We start from the raw sequence: 15,120 nt of genomic DNA, 5'->3' as shown, positions 1-15,120 counted from the left end.
AAATAACAGATTTTTCTTTGTAACAGCTGTCAACATTTAAAAACTGGGGGATTCCCCTTTTTAAGAAATAAAACTTCTAGGGTCTCCCTGGTGGTGCAGTGGGTTGAGCACAGCACTGTGAAGCTGTCCACAGCCTCTGCAACGTGGTTCAATTCCCGGCTGGCCAGGGAGATATCCACATGGCACGGAAGACCTCTCCTGTCTCACTCACTGCTCCCCCAGCAGTGCTTTTGGTCCTTCAGCCTGTTCTGCTCCCTGCTCTGACTCTGGTGAATCCTCTTGCCCTCCCGCACCTCTGGCCTGTACCTCAGTTCTTGAATAAATAATCATTTAAAAAAAGAAATAAAACTAGATTTCTGGGTTCTTGGGTAAAAGCAGAAGATTGGCAATCTCACTTCAGAATGCTGGCTAAACTGGGTAATGCCTTCTCTGAGTGAGGGCTTTCACTCACCAGCTCACTACAGTTCCCACCCTCCCTGTCCGTGTTACTAAGCACAGTCCAGTTCATCCAATTACATTCCCAGCCAGTCCCTGTAGACAATGGAGTTGACCTCTGCCATGGGAGAAGAGGAAAAAGAGCTGTTACCTTCAGCCCCCTTATTACGCCACACCCATTTGTGATTCTATAAAGTGGCTGATTCTATAAGTGAGATGGGTAGAAAGTGACCATTCCATTCAGGATGTCACTGTAACGAGAGCTTAAGGTTGCTTCTCATTTTGAACTTCACACTTGCACATCTATATGTTCACTTGCTTATTAGTCATTCATTTTGAAATTACTCTCTTCGCTTTTAAGACATCCTCTTACACTCAGTATTCCAGGATTTATTGAACAAATCTATTTTTTCCTATTCCTTTCCTAGATTGGGTCCTACTCCAAATTCTAGTTGAGTTCTCCTTAAAAACAGATCAAATTTTCTTGCAAGGATGTTACCCCATCCTTTTGCAATTTTCAGTTGCTTATGTTCTGACCACTTCCAATTCATCATGTCTTCCACAACACGTAGCAAAAGCATCTATGCGCTCTTCTAATAGGACAAAAGTCAACAAATCTCACCTGTTAGCATAAAGATAGCTTTCTAAAATGCTAAAGTGCACACTAGAAAATCCAGACAGTTGCATACCTCTCACTGATGCATAAATTCCCTCAAGATTTAACTATAGGGGCCTCCCCTGGTGGTGCAGGCAGTTGAACGCAGCCTCTGCAGCGCAGATTCGATCCTGGCTGGTCGGCGAGAAACACACATGGCGAGGCAGACCTCTCCTGTCTTGCCTGCTGCTCCGCTCAGCAGTGTATTTCGTCAGTCTGCCTATTCTGTTCCCCGCTCTGTCTCTGGTGAATCCTCTCACCCTCCTGCACATCTGACCTGTACCCCAGTTCTTGTATGTATGAATAAATAAATCTTTAAAATATATATATTTAAAAAAAAGATTTAACTCTAAAACATCTACAATACATAGATCACATAGTAGAGTACACCTAACGCTTTCAGGTTAATGGTTCCTCTTCTGCTCCCTGGCATGGGGCTGGCCTTTATGAATGCGACCACATGTCAGGCTAACATATTCAGTAAACAGCATTGGCATCATCTTACTGTTGTTCAAGGCCAAATACATTTTGCCAAGCTAAGACGTGGCTGCCTTCATTCTGGCATTTTCTGGATTACCTTCCTAAAGCCCCCACTTTATGGTAAGTGTGCTCTACTAGTGGCACAAATAACTCTTGAAGAGATAAGAAGGATGTATTGGTATTTCAAGTCCTACACTAATTTGAGCGTAGCACTTTGATCTGAATCCACAGGCTATGTTGTCCTAGAATACTAGGGAATTGTCTTTATGCTGAGGCTATTTCTTGTTCTGTCGGTAGGTCCTATGGCCTATTATACCAGTCAAAGAGCAGATTTGCTTCTCTTTCAGATCTTTAGTTTTGAAGAGACTTTTGTTTCTATAAAAATGTGGTAGAAATTTGTTTTCACTTGCAGCAAGGTTCTCACCAGCCCCATAGGTCAAACAAAATGGTATGACCCTGTCACTTATTTTCTCTGTGTGCTTTCAGAACACCTTAGGGAGAGGCTGCTTGTCAAATCAGCAGGTTGTCATTAAATTCACAATATATATAGTTCAAATGGCTCAGAGACATGAGGACTTGTTTAAGGTCTCTTGTTATTCTCTGGCATGGACTTGTGAAAGAATCTCTGACTTTTGTACAACTTGGCATCATTGTGCTACTGAAATGCTATGCACTGAATGAGCAAGGTAAAGAAGCCTATAGGGCAGGCTGACAGGTTTGGGCAGGCAGATGAGGCCCTGCTCCAGCCTCTTCCTCCCTAGCGTCCAGCACTGAGCTGGCATGCTTCTTTGTATTCTCTGAACAGCATAACAGAAACTTCACTGAGGTGTGGATGTGCCAAAGGATTTGCCAACTGGATTACCAGTTGGAATTGATGACATCTGTTAATGGTACCCAAATATGCTATTATTCAATGGATGATAAGCATGAGCATTTTAAACAGCCACCACTATACTGCTACAATTGGTACTGCATCTTGGATTCTTTCCTCGAACGAGGCCTGATGCTCCATGGTCCTTGCAAGGAGCTAACTGATGACATCTTCCTTCATTAAGTCAGTCATTTTTGGACCATAAGACACTATATAAGAAATGTTACACAATGCTGATTTACTGCTACTCCGAGCTAGCAATGAGATTAATATACCATTACAAACATCAGTCATGGGAACAACCTTAGAAATCAGTAGCCATTATTGTAAAAACAAAGAATAATTTTTATACTTTCATTACTGGTAATGAAATGGTATTCTGTTTGGTAGAAGGAACATCATGACAGTTACGGAAGGGTTAGCAACAGGCACAGCAGGCACTATCCAAGGAGACAAGGGAGCGGAAGGTGCCAGAGTGACCTGCCACTCCTAATATTAATGTTTTGTAGCTGGAGCTAAGGAAAGTCCAAGAGTAGGGTGAGACAGGGAGTGAGGGGCAGGGTAGGGGGGCGGTGCACATCTGGAAGAAAGATCAAGATAGCCAGATGCAGAGGGTCACGTGGGGCTCAGGGTAGTGCCTATTCACCAACCAATACCAAAGTACTTTAATATTTTCACCGTTGGTTAAACTGCTCAGCCAGCTGACTATCAGCTCTGGTCAACACTAGCTTCTAGTTAAACCCAATTCGATGTTTGTTACTGAATACTGCAATCACTCATATGGGGACTACAACAGGAGCATTTTCTCACCAGTAACCATTCAATTTCCTGAGGTATTTCAGGCATTTTTCAAAATGTGGGAATAAACTAATTAAAATAGGCATCACGTGCCCATATACTTACAACAGCTGCAAAGATGTACTTCTGGTCTTTCTCTTGCAAAAAGAGCAGCACATCAGTTAGAAGTAGAGCTAGAATATCTTCGAAGAAAAAGACATTGCTAGTATTAATGAAGCAAACCACAGCTCAAATGTCTTTATTAAATATTCTGATTTCATATTTGAAATTTTTAAGCTTAATTAAAATGAAAAGATTAAAATTGAGACCTTTATACAAATCCCTGTATTTTGATAGCCAAAGATTCATTTGATAAACAATTTTAGTAGATGAGTTGTGTTTAAGTGTGCAAGTTTGTGTGTTTACCTCCAGGTGAGTCTAAATCTCCAGAAAAATTTTACAGTTATAGCTTTCAGAAACAAGAAAAATGTCACATAGAAAGAAGATTCTAATAGAATAAAGCATGTTCTTAGTGAGGGTTTGGGGGGGGGCGGTGAAGAGGGTAATGCTTAAAAATGCTACTTAATTAAAAATTCTTTCGTGAATTATACATACAAATCTGCTATTTTATCCCATGTAGATATGAGGGAAATTTACAATCTCATAATTCCTTTAAAAATTACTCATAAGACCTGATCCTTACTACACTGCTGAGCATTCTAACAAATTTAACAAACCTTTGATTCTACAAAATGGATAAAGAGCAAATGACTTGGAGCAATAGGAACTACAGATTGTGATTAACACTTTAGTTGTGGTTAATATTCTAATTGTGGTTAATGGGGAGCTGTAACGTTCCAAGTTGCTGATGAGCAAATCCCATTTTAGTCATTAGCTGCAACCACCATCCACACTTGATAATCCTCCAATGAGTTACCTTTGAGTAACTACAATTCAACAATCTCTTCCTCTCCTTGCATACCTAAGAAAGTTATTAGGACATATTAACAACAAGGAGACCATTGTTCCTAACCTGGCCACAGAGACTCCCTGGGAGTGTTTAAACATTCCTGTGGTTGGGCTTTATCCCCAGACCAATAAAACCAGAATCTCTAGGAGGAGACTGAGCATCAGAAATTTTCTTAGGCTTCAGAGGAGATTCAGTGTGTGGCCAAGGTTGAGAAAGCCTGGATCAGGTTAGGTGTTAGCTACAGAATAGGCCCTTAAGAACTGGAACAAACTGTTTCAGACTCTAACCAGATTAAGAGAGTCAAGTTAATTTCCATTAACAAACAGTAGCTTTAAGGAAGAGTTGACAACAATGTCAACATGTATATTTATGCATTATATTAGTCAGCAACAAAGATAACAAACAGTTCATTTCTCCCCTCCATGTTCTGGCAGTCCCACCTGGCTTGGCATCCAACAGACCTAGGTGGGTAGGCGTTTCGTCTCACTTTCAACACATCACATTTGCCAGAGTAGGGTTTCTGTGCCAACAATTAGCAGAATCCTCAGTTCCTTTGATTCAAACATCACAAACTTGTGGGCTCATAAATACATATGAAGACTTTTGCTTGGGGCTGCCAACGCCCACCAAGCATGTGTGGTGTTGGCCATGTTTGCCCACTGAAGTTCACTAGATCTTACAAGAATCTTGCCACTGACCCTGGATGTGTGTGTGTGTGCCTGTTTTTCTGAAATATTTCTCTCTTAAAAATCTGTCCTCTGCCAAATGAAAAACATGTGTGAAAAGAGGAGGAACTGGTCTTTTGGAACCACAGTACCTTTGAAACGACCCGTAGCAGTTTTCCAATAAACAAGGCCATCATATAATAGAGTCCTTTCTTTACTTATCAGCGTCTGCTTCCTGAACACATGGCCGTTTTTGAGCTTTGTATATGTTTTGTTTTCAATCTTATTTAGAATCTCAAGCCATTTTTGTTTTTTCTCATATTCGCTGACTTTCAAATCCACGGCTGCAATCATGTCCTTAATTAAGCAAAGGGCTTTGCATAAGTCTTTATGTTCTTCAGTTCTTTCTGCATGGGGAAAAAAAGAACACTGTACAATAAGCCAGAATAATAAAGGAGACATTTTTTTCTTTACTTTTAAATATAATTAAATTTATCATCCAAATAGCAAAAATCTCATATAAAATGTTAAATTCAAATATTATATACACACTCTGAACCCTCCCTCCCAAAAAACTGCCATTAAGTATTTCATTATACAATGATTTTTTTTTATCAGATGTGTTTCGGATTAAACATTGAGATAAGAAAATGTATGAGCTCTGGGGACTAATCTGATCTCCCCTTGGAAAGGGGAATGTGTCATACACTAAATTCAGCCTTCCCCCCATCTTCCCAAATACTGGTAATCAAGAGATCCCCACACCAAATTTCTTAGATGTCAAAGGGGCCACAGACCCAAGTTGGTGTCTTTTCACTAAAGGGAGTTGCAAGGTAACTTGAATGGGCTCCAAACTTACATGCCTTCCTCTGTAGGCCCCTTCCTCCATAAAAATAGTATTCAAAATTATATTTGATGCAAAAGCATGATGAAGAATATATTAACAAAATATATCAAGATATTTTTCAACCTAAAAACTGGGATGAAGACACTGTATCCATGAGAGAGTTCAGACTTGCACATGTCAGCACAGTTGATAGCCACAGATTACAGTTGTTCATTCTTTAACACACTAGCCACCTGCTCTTATACCTAGATTATCTAAAAAAAAGTCTGGAGGAGTTTCTGGAACAGTCTCCTGAAACTCCAGATAAAACTGAACTTAGCTATCTTCTCTACTTGTAGATAAGGGAAAAAAATCTATTAGATGTTCACTGAGGGAATGAAAGTATAAGGGAAAGTATCAGAAGATGAGAAGGTGGTAGAGAAGAGAGTAGAAAAGAAAAATTTGCAGAGAAAATAAAAAGTTCCTGAGGCCTAGAGCACCAGAAGTAAGAGCCAAATGGAATGAGAACTAATCTTCCTAAGGTCTACACATTTCTAAGTTCTAAATGTTTTAAAGATATATAGGGTTTTGTCAGAAAGCTTCAAGGAACAGATCTTGACACCCACCTTTAGCAAGGAAGATACTTCCTTTCCCACTACCACTGAATAAAAAATACCTCATTGCTTTAGTATACTTCCTGCCCTTCTCATAAGTAGGTTCTTCTTTCTAAAAGGCATATTTTATAAATAGGAAGTTCAGTAGAGAAAATCGAAGGTGAGTTCTAAGGTGACTTGAGGTAAGACCAAGAAAAGTTTCTAAGTTTTTTGGCCTTCAGGGGTAGATTACTATCTTACAATAGCTTGCTATTCAAAGTATAGCAGTATTGGCCTCACCTGAGAATTTTGATAGAAATGTTGTCTTGCGTCTACTCAGACCCACTGAATCAGAATCTGCATGTAAGCAAGATCCCAAGGAGAATGACACCGCCTAATAAAGTCTGAGAAGCACCACCAGAAGAGTCACACAAACCAACATTTCCAGAAGCCAGAGAGAGAACTGACCATTTGACCTTCTAGGCTTGGCCTAGAAGAGCTGTGTCTATTCAGCCACTATGACAGTGCTGTCTGAGAAGCTGTAAGTCATACTTATCATTTCTGACACACAGCAATGGTTGTTATTTATTCTACCAGGAATTTTGCATAGGATAATTCTTGGAGTAGTGCTACATGACCTAATCCAACCTGACAGATTTTAGTCTTTGAAATGTTGTATTAAATTTGAAGAGACTATGAAAAAGTCTTAATTTTGCTGAGAACAAAACGTAGGTGACTCTTCTCCTTTGTATTTGTTTTTTCTTTTATGTTAAATCATGGGGAGCACTCCCCTAAATATCTACCCAAAGAATACAAAAACAGTAATTCAAAGGGATATATGCATTCTTATCTTCATTGCAGCACTATTTACATTAGCTAAGATATAGAAACAGCCTGAGTGCCCAGGGACATAGGAGTAGATAAAGGTGTGGTATATATTACACAATGAAATACCACTCATCTATTTAAAAAAAAAATTCTTTTTGCCATTTGTGACAACAGGGATGGAACTGGAGGGTCCAAAATAGCTGCTTTAAAAATAATTTTCAATTGAACAAAGGAGAAAGGAGGTATCACACTTTCAAACTTTGAGCTATACCACAAAGCCATAAAAATTAAAGCAGTTTGGTATTGGAACAAAAACAGACACACAGACCAATGGAACTGAACAGAGAGCCCAGAAATAAAGCCACACTTATATGAACAACTAATCTTTGACAAAGGAGCAAAGAATATGCAATGGAACACAGACAGTTTGTTCAATAAATGTGCTGGGATAACTGGACCTCCACATGCAAAAAAAAAACAAATGAAACTAGACCACTACCTCTCACCATGCACAAAAATCAACACAAAATGGATAAAAGAACTCGACATAATACCTGAAACCATAAAGTATATAGAAGAAAATATAGGTAAAACACTACAAGACATACATCTCAGAAACATCTTAAAAGACTCATCACCCAAAGCAGTGATAGTGAAGGCAAAGATAAACACCTGGGATTACATCAAACTGAAAAGCTTTTGTACAGCCAAAGAGACATTAGCCAAAACAGAGAGACACCCCACTGATTGGGAAAAAATCTTTGCACTTCATTCAACTGATAAGGGACTGATCACAAAGATATACAAAGAACTCACACAGCTCAACAAAAACAAAATAAACAATCCAGTCAAGAAATGGGCAGAAGAATAAAAAAGACATTTCTCCAAAGAGGAAATGCAAATGGCCAACAGGCATATGAAAAAATGTTCAACATCCCTTATAACCAGGGAAATGCAAATCAAAACCACACTGAGATACCACCTTACACCAGTAAGAATGGCACATATCAAAAAAATAAGCAGCAACAAATGTTGGTGAGGATGTGGTGAAAAAGGAACTCTCCTACATTGCTGGTGGGAGTGCAAACTGGTCCAGCCACTGTGGAAAGCTGTCTGGAGGTTCCTCAGTCTACTAAAAATGGAGCTACCATAGGATCTGGCAATTCCACTACTCGGGATCTACCCAAAGGACACAAAAACTGATTCAAAAGAGCACCTGTACACCTATGTTTATTGCAGCACTATTTACAATAGGTAAAACCTGGAAACAACCCAAATGCCCAAAGATAGATGACTGGATCAAGGAGCTGTGGCTTATATATACAATGGAATATTATTCAGCAATCAAAAAAGATAAACTCATGCCATTTGCAGCAACGTGGATGGAGCTAGAAGGTATTATGCTCAGTGAAATAAGCCAGAAGGAAAAAGAAAAATATCGGATGGTTTCACTTATAACAGGAATATAGAGGAACCAAATATGACATCAGTGTAAAAAAATAATAACAGTAAAAAAACACAATAAAGCAAAAACAGACAATTATAAACCAGAGACATCCTGCAGGGGAGGAGGAGGGAGAGGGATCAGAAGGAGGGAGGGAGGAGCACAGGGGACTGTGGCGGTGACGCATGGGTGCCTTGGGGAAGGAAATTCTATGGGGACTCAATCTGAGGAGGTGGAGGAAAGCAAATATTGTCTAAAAAAATTTAAAAAATTATAAATGTTAAAATGAAATAAATAAAATCATTTTCAATCTAAAAATTCACTGACATTTGATGGTAAGGTCAATTACTTATTTTTTCATCAGACTTCTAGGAAGGCAATAGGAAGATGAAGCAGCAGCAATATTATGAAGGCTTAGATCTAGGGAAAATAAAGAAGTAAAATTCAGGGGCCTCCCTGGGGGCGCAGGGGTAAAAGACAGCACTATCAAGCTATCGCTAGCCACTGCAGCATGAGTTCAATCCCCAGCTGGCCAGGGAGCAACCCACATGGTGCAGCAGAGCTCTCCTGCCTCGCCCGCTGGTCCCTCAGCAGTACATTTCAGTACATATGCCTGTTCTACTCCCCACTCTCTCTGGTGAATCCTCTCAACCCCCACACCTCTGGCTTACACCCCAGTTCTTGCATGCATAAATAAATAAATCTTTTTTTTTTTTTTAAAAAAAAAGAAGTAAAAGGCAGGATCAAAGCATGAAGATGCCTGTTGGGTTGAATTCATACTACTTGGCCAAGTCATGTTATAGAAAGATAACTTCTCAAAATGGATCCAATCCTAAGGATTTAACAGCTTTTCTATAAAGAAAATCATTATGAATCAGAGGCCACAAACATGTATAGCTGTTAAGACATGCCAGGTATGTTTAAAACTAATGAAAGAGGCAAATGATTGTCCTGGAAGTCATCACTCACCCTTTGTGTACTGCAATATCCTTTCCACCAAGACAGGGTATTTTGTGATGCGCTGAGTGACCAACAGAATACACTCTGGAATTCCTCGGCGTCGAGCCAAAAGATTGCTATTTCGGAGCTTAAAATATACACATACATTTTTACATACACAAACTATCTGTATTGTCTTTTTAGGTGTCAATCTAATAACACAAAAACCTAAACAGTATCAGTCTATTCAGAAGTAATATTAAGATAGAATACATTACCATTAATTAAAACTTGAAGTAACTGTCATTAAATTATATAGTTTATCATTCATTTCAATAATCCAACTTAAGATTTCAAGTTACTCTCATGCATTGGTAATTCATTCCAAGATTTATAAGCACTAGGATTCACGAATACCCAAAATTTTCAAAAAATAGTCAGATACCACAGATATTGAATATATATTTCTTAGTTAATTGTTTTTCCAACAGGTATTTCTCTATGCTTGCTATTATTCATCACAGCATTTAAAGATTCCACTAATTAGGACATTTTCCTAAAAATCTTGAAATATGGCAAGTTTTCCAGTTCTCAAGACACGTGTATGACATAAAAAGGGGAAAATTTAGTAGCATTCTTAAAATGGTAGGTAGAATTTAGAACTCATGAAACTTTAGTTTTAAAAAATAATTTCTTAAATATATTTGAAACAAAATTTAAAAAGGAGAGAGCATTCAAATGAAAAGAGTTAAAAGATACAACTCTATATATTTTGTGAACTGTGGTCAGACCCTGATTCAAGCAACCCAATATTGATGAGATAATCAGGGAAATTTGAGTACTGGCCAGCTGTTTGAAGATGTTAAGAACTATTGTTAATTTCAGTGTAATACCTTTGCATTTTTTTTTGAAGAACTATTGTGGAAAGATACATATAATATGTGAGACAGTATGTGTCATGGGTTTGCTTCAAACTAACCCAGTGGGGAAGGGGTCAGCCTGCCTTTATTTGCACTCTGGTTCTTCTGACTTATAACTTGTTAGGGCATGCAAAAGCTTCCCAGGATATTACAAAGGTGCTCAGAAGCTGGGAGGATATGACTTCACAATACAAAAATGGAAATAATTGGGGAGAAATATTTCAGTAACACTGAAAAGCAAACTTCCTATCTTTGCCATAAACCTACCACACTTCCTTCTCCTTCCCCTTCAGGTGGAAAAAACCATGTAGATGTAAAACTTGTTCAGATAATCTAAGAAACAAGCATGAGCTATTTCTCCATGTTGGTTTACCACTCTGCAATAAAGTTTTAAAATACTGACCTTAATAAAATTTTGAAATTTTTTATTCTGCTGGAGTTCTTTAAAGAGGCTGACTGCTTCTTTGTGGTGGCTACAGAATTCTCCATATATTTTCTTCATTTTATTTGCATTTTCTTCTGAAAACTGAGAAGAAAACATTTCAATGATGGCTTATAAATTTAATTAGCTCTAACAACTGAAAAGAATATGCAATTTTCATGTATTTCAATATGTTCTATGCAAATAAAAGATAATCATAGAATTTCTAAACAAAATCACCTCTCTTCCCCCAGACACGTCCTTAATTGAAATAAGAGGAAAACATCCACCAAATGTGATAGTACTGAACTAGTTCAATGATCAAATAATCTAATAAAAATATTTGATATCTTCATTTTCTTGTGTTTATGCAACTTTCTTATTTCAATGTTATAATTTCAGTATGTTTATAGATGTAGGGAGGGCATGCAGCAACATCTGACAATCCTCAGAAGGTGTGCTCTCCGAACAACATACATTGGCTAACTGTTCATATCCATCATTCAGTCCTCAGTTGGGAATTTGATTTTAGTCAACACATCACAAATGGAAAGAGAGCTTAGCATTGACTAAGATGAAAGGAAAAAAAATGAATAATCAGAAGGCTGATTTATTAAGTGATGAGAAGAAATAGAGGTATGGGCTGGATATTTCAATAAGGTTGACCTGTAGAAAAATCTACATGTGAACCAATTTAGAATCATAGGTGATGTGAGAAAATTAGCTGAGTTATTTGAATGATGCACATGTCCACATTGAAGAACACTGCACCAGATATGAGAATACACCCATTCCCCTGTTAGAAAGCACCACCTCCAGGCTTTGCAACTTTTCTTACAATTTTATCTAAACTTGAGGTCAGTAGATCTCAAGAAATGATCCTTAAACCATCTACAGTTGTTCCCACAAAACAAACAAAAAGATATAGTTAGGTTGGCACATCAAAACACAGGCCTTACATGCTAAAGACTGCACAATCCTGGTGAAAGAAAGATGCAAATATGGACAGATGTAATCAGGTACGTAGACTGGGAGACCCAACATCATCAAGATGTCAGTTCTCCCCAAACAGATACACAGTTCTAATTCAATTTTATCAAGTTCCCAGATTTTTTTGTATATGAAACAAGATTCTTCTAGAAGTTATACAGAAATGCAAAGAAATTAGAACAGCCAAAAAAAAAATAATTTTGATAAAGAACAGTAAAGTGGAATGGCTCAGTCTATTCAACTTCAAGATTATATAGTTATGATGATTAAGTCTGTGAGGAAGGACAGACACGTAAATGAGTGAACAGAATAGCAATCCAAAATGATCAACTTATTTATGACAGAGGAGCTAAGGCAATTCCATTGAAGAAGAATGGTCTTTTCAATGAATGGTGCTGATTAAATTGGACATCCACAGACCCACCGCTTCTCTCTTATACAAAAATTAACTCAAAGTGGACCATAGATTTAAATATAAAACATAAATCTTTTAGAAAAAAATAAGAGAAAATCTTTGAGATCTCAGGCTAGACAAAGAGTTCTTAGACTCGAAACCAAATGGATGATCCTTAAAACAAGCAAACAAAAAAAAAAATTGAACTTCAAATTTATAGACTGAGAGATCAAGTTAAAAACTTAAGACATTTTCAAATGACATATCTGAAAAAGGAATACTATCTAGAATATAAAAAGAAATCTCAATATTCAACAGTGAAAAAAAAATTCATTCAGAAAATGGACAAAAGGTATTTTGTCCAAAAAGGATATCCTGGTGGCAAATAAACACATGAAAAGATGTCAACATCATAAATCATAGGGGGAAAGTAATATAAACCACAATATCACTATGCATTTTTCAAAATAGCTAAAATAAAAGTGACAACACTAAACATTATTGAAGATGTGGAGAACTGGATATCTTACACATTCTTGATAGGAATGTAAAGTGGTACTCAGGAAAATAGTTGGTAGTTTCAACTACCATAAAACCCATAAATTACACTTGCAAGTATTTACACCAGAGTAATAAAATCTTAAATTTGCACAAAAATCTGTGCATGACTGTTTATAGCAGCTTCATTCATAATCACCAAAAATTAGAAACAACACTATAACAACCTCCAACAAAAGAATGATTAAACAAACAATGGTACATCTATGCCTTGCAATACTACAATCATAAGAAGGAATGAACTATTAATATACATAACCACCTAGATGATTCCTGAGAAAATGATGCTGAGTAAATCCATGTAACCCATATATAATTTTTATGACATTATTGTAGTGACAAAGTTATAGAACTAGAAAACAGATTAGTAGTTACCAGTTGTTAAGGAGGAGGTAGGGGCAAGAGGAGGGTGTGGATATAAAATGATCAGATGGGATATCCACATGATGTTGGAAATATTCTATATTTTGCCCGTAATAGTGTCTGTAGTTGTGGTTTTGTACTTGAAGTTTTCAAGATACTGTCATTAAGGAAAAAGATCATTTAAAAATATCTAGTATTTTCTTTAATCAACACTTTAAAATCCCAGACTCCACTTTAAAATCCTGGATTTATCAAAATAGCATATTAGGGGTTGGAGCAAGGGATCCCTCATTTCTAACAAGCTGAGATTCATATGTACCGGAAGTGGAGAACTACTGCTTTACACTGACCACATTGCTCGTGTTCACAATTGTCACCCACACTAAAAGTTTCCATGGACTAAATTAACATCAGCCCAGCCTCCTGAGACTCTATGGAGTCTCTGTGGCTAGAGCATGGGGCTTCCCCACTCTCTCTCACACATCCTTAAGCAGTATATTCTTTGTTCCAACAGAGACACACCAACATCCATTGTCTGTGGATTTTGCTAATTTAGTCTTCAGGAAGCAATTTTATTTACACAGTATGAGGGGGACTCCTTGCCATACGTACCCACTATGTATGGTCAACAATAGGAACACAAAGACAGACTTAAATCCTTGTCTCTGCATAACAAGGATCTTCCCACAAAGGAGAAATGTGCTTCATCCAAAAATAAGGCTCACCCTGTGTGACAGCCAATGTTCCAGACCCTCTTAAGACCTGCTTTTTTCCATGGAAACTAAGTAAAAAGAGAGCTGGTAAAAGTGTGAATTTTTTTTTTTTTTTACTTAACAACGAACATGTAAAAAAATAAGAGAATGAACGTGTTCTGAAGAATTAGAATTCAAACTCTTGCTATCTGTATCAAGAAAAGAGATGGAGGGGGGCGGAGCAACATGGCGGCGAGGAGACGCTGCGAGTAAGATCTCCCATTAAAAAAAGTTAATAGGGAGGAAAAGCGGCAGGTCCCAGTGAGAACCGGGACACGGAAGATAAACGGGTGACGCCAGCAAACTACCCGAAGAAGAAAGTGGCCATAAAAGAGGACTAGAAGGGAGGGAAGCGCAGAACCCTGCTCCCCTCCCCCGCCCACAGAGGCGGCACTCTCCGACCGGCAGAGAGGAGGAAACAACAAACCAAAACGGCCCACAAGAACAAACGACGCAGCAAGCGGGACTGTGCATGGAAAGGAACTATTGCAGCCACCACACCCTGTGAACGGGAGCTGAGGCGAACCCTGCAGGATCCGCCCCGGCGGTGAGCGAACGGCTCCGGGCGCCATTAGAGAAGAACAAAGACCCCGGGAGACGCGCACACAGCCCTGGCTGCCGGTAAGCTGGCGCGGGAAAGCGGCGCGCTTGAAAAGCAAGTGCAGACCTGGATCATGGCTGCCCAGGTCCCCGCGCCTGCGACCTAGGCTTGGGAGACGACCTAGGCTTGCAGGGAGACGCGGGGAGGTCCTCACTGAGGTGAAGGTCCCTCCCTGAGTGAGCAGGAACCAGGCACCCGGGCACGGGAGCGGTGCAAAAGGCGCCATTCCCGCGCCACTGAACTGGGCTACAGCCCGCGTCCTGGAACTGAGGGCTTTGAACTGAGACCCGGGGCACGAAAATTTGGGGCGTGGGTTCTCCACGACGGTGGGGCACAAGGCAGACACAGCACCCCAAAGCTGTTGAGGTGTACCCTACCATTCCCGCTCTGTTCCCTGTCCCACGGGGTGGGGAGAGGCGAAAAACAGCCCCCCAAGGACAATAGGAGAGATCTCTGGCGCCACCTAGCAACCAGGAAAAAAAAAGTCACTAACACCCCATAGAACAGGAAATTTCTTAAGACTGCTTGAAAAGGGCAGAAGGCTTCTGTAGGACCCAGTGGCCAGCCAGGAAGTTATTCCACGCCAGGCCCCTTCCGACCAGCAGTCTGAGCCCACAGAGGGAGCAGGCACCCACGTC

General features: G+C 39.1%; 1 protein-coding gene across 1 annotated transcript in view; it reads right to left on the bottom strand.

Moving 5' to 3' along the window:
• LOC119260606 (rho guanine nucleotide exchange factor 28-like) overlaps positions 1 to 10,926 on the bottom strand; it is a gene marked incomplete at its 5' end in the record, with an annotated part of 59,785 nt that extends 48,859 nt beyond the window's left edge. The window contains 4 exons of the mRNA XM_037529584.2: positions 3,345 to 3,421; positions 5,006 to 5,260; positions 9,514 to 9,631; positions 10,807 to 10,926. Coding sequence (XP_037385481.1) covers positions 3,345 to 3,421; positions 5,006 to 5,260; positions 9,514 to 9,631; positions 10,807 to 10,926 — 570 coding nt within the window. The remainder of the gene's footprint in view (positions 1 to 3,344; positions 3,422 to 5,005; positions 5,261 to 9,513; positions 9,632 to 10,806) is intronic.
• Between the last annotated feature and the right edge of the window lie 4,194 nt (positions 10,927 to 15,120).

The sequence above is a fragment of the Talpa occidentalis genome, unplaced genomic scaffold, assembly GCF_014898055.3.
Source record: "Talpa occidentalis isolate TD23 unplaced genomic scaffold, MPIMG_talOcc4v2.1 talOcc4.6, whole genome shotgun sequence".
In the NCBI taxonomy this organism is placed as follows: Eukaryota; Metazoa; Chordata; class Mammalia; order Eulipotyphla; family Talpidae; genus Talpa; species Talpa occidentalis.
Note: the sequence above shows the minus strand (reverse complement) of the source record. Positions and strands in the feature narration are given on the sequence as shown.